This window comes from Diospyros lotus, chromosome 14 (assembly GCF_014633365.1).
Source record: "Diospyros lotus cultivar Yz01 chromosome 14, ASM1463336v1, whole genome shotgun sequence".
Classification (NCBI taxonomy): Eukaryota; Viridiplantae; Streptophyta; class Magnoliopsida; order Ericales; family Ebenaceae; genus Diospyros; species Diospyros lotus.
This window is the reverse complement of record NC_068351.1, coordinates 3,674,261-3,684,911: the sequence shown is the minus strand read 5'-3', so window position 1 is coordinate 3,684,911 and position 10,651 is coordinate 3,674,261. Positions and strand designations below refer to the sequence as shown.

The 10,651-nt window shown below is 38.0% G+C and overlaps 2 protein-coding genes across 2 annotated transcripts; both read right to left on the bottom strand.

The window, feature by feature from the left end:
* Nucleotides 1-1,370: 1,370 nt before the first annotated feature.
* On the bottom strand, nt 1,371-3,719 carry LOC127790758 (uncharacterized). Its single transcript, XM_052320417.1, has 2 exons — nt 2,498-3,719; nt 1,371-2,142 (listed from the first exon to the last, which is right to left on the bottom strand). The coding sequence occupies exons 1-2, from the start codon at nt 3,548-3,550 to the stop codon at nt 1,444-1,446; spliced, it is 1,752 nt and encodes a 583-aa protein (XP_052176377.1). The 5' UTR covers nt 3,551-3,719; the 3' UTR covers nt 1,371-1,443.
* A 459-nt stretch (nt 3,720-4,178) lies between these two features.
* On the bottom strand, nt 4,179-9,925 carry LOC127790763 (ferrochelatase-2, chloroplastic). Its single transcript, XM_052320426.1, has 9 exons — nt 9,611-9,925; nt 8,848-9,178; nt 8,586-8,729; nt 8,256-8,363; nt 6,771-6,874; nt 6,541-6,667; nt 6,285-6,437; nt 5,971-6,071; nt 4,179-4,823 (listed from the first exon to the last, which is right to left on the bottom strand). The coding sequence occupies exons 1-9, from the start codon at nt 9,703-9,705 to the stop codon at nt 4,505-4,507; spliced, it is 1,482 nt and encodes a 493-aa protein (XP_052176386.1). The 5' UTR covers nt 9,706-9,925; the 3' UTR covers nt 4,179-4,504.
* Nucleotides 9,926-10,651: the final 726 nt, after the last annotated feature.

Sequence of the window (10,651 nt, the reverse complement as noted above, 5' to 3'; positions counted from 1 at the left end):
TAAAAAGGCCTTATATGGGCTTCAACAATCTCCATGGGCATGGTTTGGCAAATTTTCTAAGGTAATGAAGTCTATGGGATATCTCTCCTCTTGAAACATTCATGTGAAAAAGTTACTGCAATCTTAATGTATGTTGATGATATAGTTGTAATTGGAAGTGATATGGAAGAACAACAAATTCTGAAAGGGAAATTAGCAAAGGAATTCGAGATCAAAGACCTTGGGGTGCTTAAATATTTTCTAGAAATAGAGGTGGCTTACTTGAATGCTGGAATCTTTCTATCACAACGCAAAGTACATTCTTGACCTTCTAGCTGAAACAAGAATGACAAAAGGAAAAGAGTCCAACATACCTGTGGATCCTAATCTCATATTGTAGGAGAATTTAGAAGGAAAAATGGTAGATAGAGGAATGTTCTAGAGACTTGTTAACAGACTAATATACTTCTCACACACTAGGCCTGATATTGTTTTTACTGTCAGCCTAATAAGTAGATTCATGCATTGCCCAATTGAGAAACACATGCAAGTTGTAAGGAAAATCCTGAACAACCTAAAGGTAACACCAGGTAAAGGTATTTGTTTAAGGATAAAATTGAATTGAATGTGCAAAGATTCACTAATACAGATTATGGTGGCTCTATAATTGATAGGAGATTCACTAAAGGATATTGTGTGTTTTTTGAGAGAAATCTTGTGTCTTGGAGTAAAAAACAAAGTGTTATGGCAAGATCTAATACAGAGGCAGAATTTAGGGCAATGGCCTTTGGATTGTGTGAGCTTATGTGGTTTCGAATTATCTTAAAAGACTTGAAGATTAAGGTTCAATGTAATATTGACCTATTTTATGATAATCAATCAGTTATTAACACTACTCATAATCCTGTGTAACATGATAGAATTAAACATATAGAGATTGATCGATACTTCATCAAGGAAAAATTAGATGATGGTTTAATTCAAATTCCATATATATCATCTGAAAATCAAGTGGCAAATATGTTGACTAAAGGATTACTTAGGAAAAGATTTAACGTTTTAATAAGCAAGCTGAGAATGGTTGACGTCCAATCTCTAGCTTGAGAGGGAATGTCAATTCATGAGGATACTACCAGATTTTTCACTCCTAAATTAAGGAATGATTTCTAAATCACATTACAAAACTTCTTAATTCTGTGCATATGTACTTTAACGTTTATTTCTTTCTTTGATTTTGAATTATATTTTTATGGATAATTTTCATATGTTGTAATATTTTCTTGAGGATTCCGTGTATATTTAATGGATTAAGGAAGAATTATTCTAATTTCCTACTATATATATATGTGTGTGTGTTTATTTTAAAATAGGAAACTAAAATAGAGAACACAGGAGGCAGTTCATCGATTGCATGCAGCCGCCAGCTGAACTGTTGACAATACGGACGATTCCAAATCCTTTGGTTCAACCGGTCGGCCCATCAAACTGAGACTGAGCCTGAGACTGCTCTCTATATTTCTTGTATATATCACCCTTGTAAAACTCTCTTGTTCTAAGCACCAAAAGGGCCGAAACAACGCACCCAAACAATGCCGCCGCGGTGACAATCACAAAGGCCAGCTTGTAACACTCGCCCCCCGCACAAACCAAGTCCTCGCCGGCTCGCCTCTCCTTCCCCGTGGCCTCCATTTGCTTCAGAGCTTGCCTATCATAGAGCTGGCCGGCTACTTTCACGTTGAGAAGATAAGCTCCAACTGGGCTCGCCACTGCCCCAAATTGGTACAGTGTGGAGTAGTATTTAAGCCCAAATATGTCCGAGATTATGGCGAACAACAACGGCCATTGAGCTCCGAAGCAGAAGCCTATGATCACCGAGGCAAAGTAGAGTGAATTTGGAATGGCGAAGGCGATGAGGAGGTGGCCGGAACAGGAGAGGAGCAGCACTGCTGTGAGAAGGAGAGGGCGAGGGAGCCTGTACTTTTCCAAGAAGATTTCAGAGGCGAAGCCGGCGGCCACTCTTCCGAGATAGTTCCATATGCTTATGAGGGAGATGAAGGTAGAGATGGCGGTTTCCGGGTAGCCGAGGGATTTTCCGATCTGACCCAGGTTGTCGATCGCAGTCAACGTGCCGCCTATGCCACAGGAGGTTGCTACGAAGAGTATCTGTAGCCAAGTAAAAAAAAAAATAGCATGGGTCTCTCAGATATTAGAAGTCATCTTAGGGATACTTAAGCTAATTTAGGATAACAATTACTATTCCAGTAGAGATAATTAAAGCATATATAGCTGGTGAGAAGGAAACTGATATAGTTTTCGAGTTGGTGGGCCAAAATCAAGAGGCCATGGGGTAAAGTATACATTAAGTTTCGGCCTAGTATGGGTGCAGATAATTAGGGATTTTAGTGTTTAGTATAGAGATCAGTCCAAGAAACATTCAATAATAGAATAGCTTCTTCCTCGTATACTTCACGTGGGTGGGTTTATTGATGAGTTTTCGATCCTATGTACAGTACAGTACCACCATGTCGACGCTGAAAAGTGCTTGCAATATAGTGTAGTCTTCGCCTCTTTCCGGCGGCTTGAACACGCCGTTTATGCAATAAGCCGGCCTTTGTGGACTTCCGGGAGGCGGCCGCGCCGTCGGTGGATTTTCAGAGAAAATATTGAGCTTTGCAGGATCATTCTTCCATGTATTGATCTCTTCTTTGACAATCACAAAGAGTGGAGAAAACAGAAGAAGAAGCACAATTGAAGCACTTCCAATGTACTCAACCCTGGAAAAACTGAGCCTGTTTTGAACTATGATCACAGCCATGAGAAAACCAGCCAGGCAAAGAGATATGTACAGAAGATTGTAGAAAATCTTCAGCTCATTAACCCCCCGCCGATTTGCCTCGAAGACTCGAATCGCCGGAAGACAGAGAACTGAAACTGCCGCCGGAAGCCAACCGATTAATAATATAAGGGATTCAGAATTGTTTCCATGCAAGGCATGGTAAATTTGCGTCATTATAGCGCCGCTCAGCCCAACAAAGCCCTTCAGGAGGCCAAGAACAATGCCTCGGCTCGCCGGAAAACTTTTAACGCAGGTTATGAGAGAGCCGGTGTTGGCGAAGGCCTGAGAATCGGCGCCGACCCAGATGTAGAGGCAGATTTGCCAGACGTGGGGCTTGGCGACGCGTCCGGAGACGGCAAGCCAGATGAGGAAGTAGCCGGAGAAGTTCATGGCGGCGCCAATGAGGAGGACCACCCAAGGCGGGGTGATTTCATTGATGAGGCCGGAGATGAGGCCGAGGTTGCCGCCCAAGTCCTTGAAGAAGCTGACTAGGTTGAGGGTGGTTTGGTCATAGCCGAGGGAGGATTTGATGTGGCCGGAGTAGAGGCCGAACATGTAGGTGGCGCCGTTGACGGACATGATCAGGATTGAGGCAAAGACCATGAACCACCGGCAGGTGAGTAGGCGTGAGATGAAGCTCCTCATCTCTCGCCACCCACCTCCGCCACGACCACAACGGCCACTGACGTTAGCCATATCCATGGTTTCTTGGTAGGCTTTGATGAGCGCAGGCATACATAGATAGATATGTAGTGGAAGATAAACATTAATTAGTTCTTTATGCTTCAACTTGATCCCACAGTAAATTGTTTCTAACTGAATGAAGCACCATTGCAGGCAGCATCGTTGTCTTGCAAATTTGTTTTGAATGCTTTCTTTGTTAAGAGTTGGAAATAATAATATTTCTCCTGGAATAAAAAATTTCCATCATTGCTTATATTTGCATTATTAAGCTTCTGTTGCCTGTATTGTATGGACTTTGGAAATTAATTAATTTTCTGAGAAACTCTTAGCGCCCGACGTTTAGTGTGCAAAGATTCTTTTCTGGTTGAGGAGAGACTTTTCAAAAAGATCCTTCCAATCGTAAAAGCTTTAACTTTCCCAATCTTGGACCAAGATTGGAATGACATTTAAGTGGGCCCAAATTAAGAATTCAAAATTATTAAAAACTCAGGAGGCGGCGGCCGGCTTCGCTGCTGCCTTTTGTAAGAAGAATACTATCTAATGGTGGAAAAAGGAATCGACAAACATATACATTATGTGCGCGCGCGCGCGCGCGCCATTTAACAAGGCTGAGAATATGTATGCAAGGGCAAAACAGGGCTTTCACTGCACTACACTCAACCCAGATTTTCAGCTGAAATTTCAGACAAAAAGTGATTTTATTATATATAAAATAGTACGATGGAAGCTGATTGCTTTGGCAAGTCTCTATATAGAGCAGCATATAACAGAACAAATGATGATGGAACGCGTCTAGGACTGTTCCTTACCTATAACAAAATCTCAGTATCAATGTCTAGTATATCTATATCTATCTCACCTCAAGATTTTCTTGCCTTGATGATGACAGCAGGAAAAAGGAAAGCAAAAGAAAATGGAAAAGCAGACTTACAATAGCCGTATTCCATCATAATCATAGTTTTGAGTGTTCACTTCTTCTTCCAGTATGCGTATCCTCAGCTCCGTTTATAGGAGGTGATTTCGAAAGGCCAGTACCATTTTGGGTGATAACAGCAAAACAAATGCCAAGACCGAACCCAAAAGCATTTTGATGGCGTAGTGAATTGGGTCGTGGTTATCATCCTCTTCGGAGTGGAGACTCGTTGCCCTCATGGCTGCGGCTGAAGGTAGAGCTTCAATAACAGCATCGGCTAGATCTGTAATGAAGGAAGAGGTACAACCAAGAGCAGGTACTCGGCCCCAATTTTCAATGCCGGATTCAAGAGCCAAGTGCTTGTACTCCATATCAATCTCTTCAAGAGTCTCTATGTGCTCACTGACAAAGCTACAATTTTAAGAACAAAAACAAAACAAATGAGCCCCATTTTCCTTTTTTTTTTTTTTCTTTTACTTGATAGAAGGATATCAAGGAACAAATTAAACCCCATCCCCCACCCCCCAAAACCATATTAAGTCTTAATTCCACTAGGCCTAACGTGTTGGCATGCTGCAGTCTACCTGTCATTCATTTATTTAATGACCAGGATCAAACTTTAGTTGCCACTGTCGTCATTGAAAGTAGAGGTTAGCGTTTGTTAATTGTTATCTACAGCAAGCTTAAAATGTCACCCACAAGTTGACTCAGTGAAACATTGAGTTCCTCATAAATCTTCAAACCTTGAAATTCATGTTCACTGTTGCCAGGACAAGTGATCAATGACCATACTATCAAGTTAGTCCACACAGACAACACATGCCTAAAAGAAGCATAACTTCCACACTCATACGCCAAGGGTTCCCTCAAATATCAAACATCTATCAAATATTTCACAAGAAAAGTCAAATCCAACTGTTATCTGACAAACAACTTCAGCTTGCTGCATGGCGCAAAGTACTCAGAACTTCCCATGAAATCCATGTGATGTCTATCAGCAGGAAAGTTAACAAAATTTTCAAAATTGATTCTAAATCAGCCAATTCTGTAACTGTCAGATAAGAATATTCATTCCCAGACTTGTCAAGATCATTATGTGAAACAAGTATACTAATCAGAAAGTTGGAATACCAAGAGTTAAAACCTGCAAATCCAAATGGGTGCTCCTATATAACTTTCTGAAATGTAGAATTGATAAATCCTGATAACCAATTGTCAGAAACCAGAAAAGAAGAAAGAAAATTCAACCTAAGCATCGTATTTATTGCACCATTCACTATTCAGAAAGTAATATGTCCAACCACCATATAGCAGACAGGCTAAAGCCTAAAAAGTGCATCTCAAATAACTATTTGAAGGATGACCCCCAACAAGGTCCATTATAAGGTAAAGGTACAGCAAGAAAGCATGAATAATGGAGCTCAGCCAGACAACGAATTGACTAGAGAAAAGATATGCCCATGCACCAGGCAGATTTGCATCAAAGGTGATCATTTCAAGAAGCATGTTATAGAGTAAGGAAATACCCATGAATCTAACTCAATTGTTAACAACATACCTTACAGGAACAGCCAAAAGACTCTTCACGCCTTTTTGGCCAAGCTCAACAATTACTTCATCAGTGTAAGGCTTCAACCATTGTACAGGTCCTACACGGCTCTAGAATAGAGTGCGGAAGACGGAGAAAAGGTGAGAATTAAACAACAGTCAAAACAGCTGCTAGCTATATATTTCCCTCTGTACTTTCTTTTTTCTTTTATGTATCTTTCTTAGTTGGGGAAAGTACATGAAGTAAGAAATACCAAGTTAATAAACATGCAAAGCAGGACACAGAAGCCAGAATCTACTATCATAGATGATATAAGAACCAACCTGATAAGCAAGAGCATGATCATTGTTGATTCCCCTTGCTTTCAGCTCTTGCATAATCAACAGAATACAGTCCTCCATCTGATCCCTGTATGGATCTCCTGCTTCCTCAACATAACTGACTGGAACCCCATGGGCGCTGAAGAATATCATAACCTAGAAGGACATAAGAAAACTAAGCTATGCATTCCAGCAGAAACCAAACACATAAGAATCAATAGATGTGAAATAATAAATTAAATCCAAGAACAAAACCCACCTCCTCAGGCTTTGAAAAATTCTCCAACTCTTTTTCAATCAAATCAGCCATAGATCTGATATAGCCTTTTCGCTGATACCAGGAGTTTATAATTGAAACAGGCAGTCTAGACAAATATGCATCTTCCCTGTAGGGTAACTCATTTGGATATATTACACACCAAACAAAAACAATATTGGAAACTAAATGCTTGGCAAAATGGTGTTTGTCCAAAGAAACAAAATTTTAACCTAAATATATTTTGCAGAACACGAATGCTTGATCCAGTAGTTGAGATTGAGAATTGAGGATAAAGAGGCAGCACAACAAGCCTTGTAATCCTGTCCCTCTTAATCTGCATTGAGAAAAGGAGAAATGTCACCATTTCGACTAGAATAGATTGAGCATGTCAAAATGAGACATGATGAAGTTGATTGCACTTATGAAATACAGTCAATGCTGCTGTGGTATAGATCTCTTACTAGAAATAGATCATCTGCTGTTTGTATAATATTAATGATTATTATTAATTTTTGCAACGATAATTGCAGTTTGTATTAGATTTGGTTTGTCAGTATTCAATTGTTCTTAAGGCCTAGCAAGATAAAACTTGAATTAGGCAACAATATCACTGATTTTAACTTGTTCATTTTATATCTTTTGTTGTTGCACTTAACATTGTTACTAAAAAAACACAGGATCAATTTCTTAAATTTAACCAGTTAATAATTTCTGAAGATGCCCAAGGGCAAATTTATATGTTACAGGCATAGATTATCACTGGCATACTGAATTACCGATTCCTTTCACAGTCCATATTTTCCAAGTACTTGTATATCATAAGTCATTTCAACATGGTGGTATATACAATGAGGAAATTTTGTAAATTCCATATTTGGCTTTGCAGTGCACAAAAGATTATGTTTTTTTTTCTTCTTATTTGTCAACCAGGCAAGTGATAGTTTCAACCTTCATATACAGAATGCTGTCACTACCACTCACTCATAAAATCTAGACGTCTATTTCAAAATATAGGAAATTTGATTAAAGTGAATCAATGTTCAAGAATTTGCAGTATCAGGCAGAGTGTCTAGGCCCTAACTAATTAGTATTAACTGGATTCTGAAATTTTCAAGTCCATGACTTGAATTGAGACAATAGTATTTTTGACTGCATGCACAAAGCATTAAAGCGTGTTGGTGTAGGAACCTAGAGCGGAGAAGAAATAAAAAAGAAAAAGAACACCAAAGAAGAAGAGATAGAAAAGAAGAAAAAGAATAATATATTTTTTATGTTCAATTACCAAAAGATGCAAGTTTTCTACACATCTGTTTTTTCTATATATAAGAACTATGCTGATTCAACTAGAAAATAAAGAAAAGGAAATTGGAATTATTAGAAAAGTAAAATCAGAAAAAAAAAAGATACTATAAATTCTTTTTTCTCCCCCTATAATAGGTACAAAATTCAGAGAAATCTCCTTGAGCATCATTTAGCAGGTGCACAAAGGAGATGAGGGAAACTTCTAAAAGTTCTTTAATCTGCTGTTTGTTTTAGCTTCAGTGAATCCAAATCCTAGATAAGAAAGCAAGACAAACATGCAGGAACAGAAAAATACAAATAAAAAACTGCTAAGATAACAAAAATTAGATATAGAAGGCAGGTGAAATTGAATTATCACAAACAAGTTGACGACAACAGAGAGTATATTAATTTATAACATCAAATTATTCAACACTTTCCTGCTGAACAGCTTCCTCAGTAAATGGATGCCAATATCGCATTGCGACATACACATTGACAGGGAATTCCTTAGCTTCCAGTGACTTTTTAATTGCATTTGCCTGCACAATACAACAGTGTTAGAATACGTAACACACTATAAATGGCCCAGATTTTAGTACAAATATAAGTCTAAGAAAATAAATAAAAAATACATAGCAGAATAAAAAAAAATGTATAGGCGCACAAAAAAAGTAAACAAAAACAGTAGATTAGATGCGATTGATGGAACTCATCCAAATAAGAACACAGCAACACCTTTACTCAGCAGATATGTATCTTACCTGATCATCTGTTATTTTCCGCAAAGGTGAACCACCTCCTATGGCAGCATACCCCTCTTTACTTTTGGGAGCTCGAAGCACTGAAATAAGTTGTGCCAATGGTCGCTGGAGGAAGCGAAATAACCTGGGGAGACGTATAATATCCTGTTTCAAGATATAAGAAAACTTAGTTCCACCCCTAGGATAAGAATGTCATGAGCTTATTATCATATCATTTTCACCAAAAAGAAAAAAGATGAGGGGAATAGAGCAGGCACCCCACCGGATCTGCAAATAAGTTGAACAAAAATGGTTGAACATCATGAAGTGACTCAGGTCCTCCAAGATTAAGAAGCAACACTCCAACCCTTTCTTCTGCAGCATGTGAGGGAGACTCAGATGTACTTCCAGTTCCAGGATAGGAGAATACTCCCAAAGAACAAAATGTTTGTCCACTCAGCTTTCTTCTCTGAACGGGACCATAAGGCTTTGATCCCCAAGAAATACCATTTTGTTTGTCCAGTGAGTTAGAACAGGATATTGAGTATGCTTGACCACATACTTCAGACGAACGGAAGCTCGTGGACACAAAAATTCGGGTCTGATGACATGACCTGAAATAGAAATGATTTAGTTAGAAGCTTAACCTAAAAGGATCACAAATCTATTTCCCATCCTAATTTACATTGTTTCATGAAACTCCCCACAATCTCTCCATTAGTTATACTAGCGGAAAATTGTAGACATTGTGTTCCGGACTCAAAACTAGTAAAAACATCTTGACTAAAGGGATCATTAGCGTCTCCAATGCATATGAGGGCATATTTAAAGGCATAAAAAACTTCTTCCCCGAATTGTAAGATAAATTTGACTAATCCACAGCTGACTATTATAACATTCAAAAAATTACACGAAATGATACGAATCAACCAATTAATCTACATCCAACCATCCGATCTTCAAAGAGCTAAATCATCATACACACGACGTACAAAAATACACGTAGGAAAAAAAAAAGATCAATTCAATTAGGGTTTAAAGCTTACGAAGGCGGCCGGAGATCGGGATTGCGGAGACCAGGAGTTGAACCGCCGGGCCGATTCAGATCGGAGAGAAGGCGAGAGCTCGCTGCGGCGTTCATGGAAACGCGTTCGACGATCGCCGGACGGGAAGGAAGGGTTTTGAGAAGTCTTTATTCTGGTTGGGGTAGCTGGGAATGGATTCAAAATCAAAGAGGAAAATGAGAGTGATTAAGAGAGTCAAATGAAGAGTTGCCGTGTGGTTAACGCGTTGCCGAGAGAGGAGACGCGGCGCGAAGCTGACCCAATCGTCCAGAGATCCGGGAGTTGTTGGGTGGAGCGGCATCCGTACCGGGTTCGCTTAATTAATGTCCTTTTCACCTGCCCACTTTCTTTATTCGCATCTCGACCGTTGATTTTCGAAAATATGCAAAGAGCTACCCTAAAGTTTGGTTTAATTGCACAAAGATGGAGATAGATCTTTTCTGGTTGGTTGCAGGCTTACCTTTTGTTTGTTTATTATTTTTTAGGTAAAATTTTAACTTTATTGGACCAAACTCTAATTTTACTTTTTGATACAACCATCGGAATAATCAAGAGTTCGTTTTAATAGTCTAATACAATAAAATGAAAATAAATTAGTTAAACTTATATTTCTATATTATACGTTTACATTCTTTATGTAATTATTTAATTTTTATTATTATTTTAATTATATTTTTAAATAAATTTAATTCTTGTATTTTAATTTTTTTAAAATTTTTTTATTTTTTATAAAACAAATTAATTTTAATTATACTTATATTTTCAAATCAATTTAACCTTTTATATTTTGACGTAAACAAAATATAACATGTAATTTGTCATTTTATTTTACCTTTTCTTTTTTACACAGGAAAGTCCAAAGTCAAAAAGATTAAATTAACTAAAAAATTCAACTATAAAAGTGTAATTAAAATAATAAAAAAATTAAATTATTATAAAAAATATAAAAATTAAATTCAGATATATAATTAAAATAATAAAAAATTCAAATGACCATACACAAAAAAAAATGTAAAAGTCCAG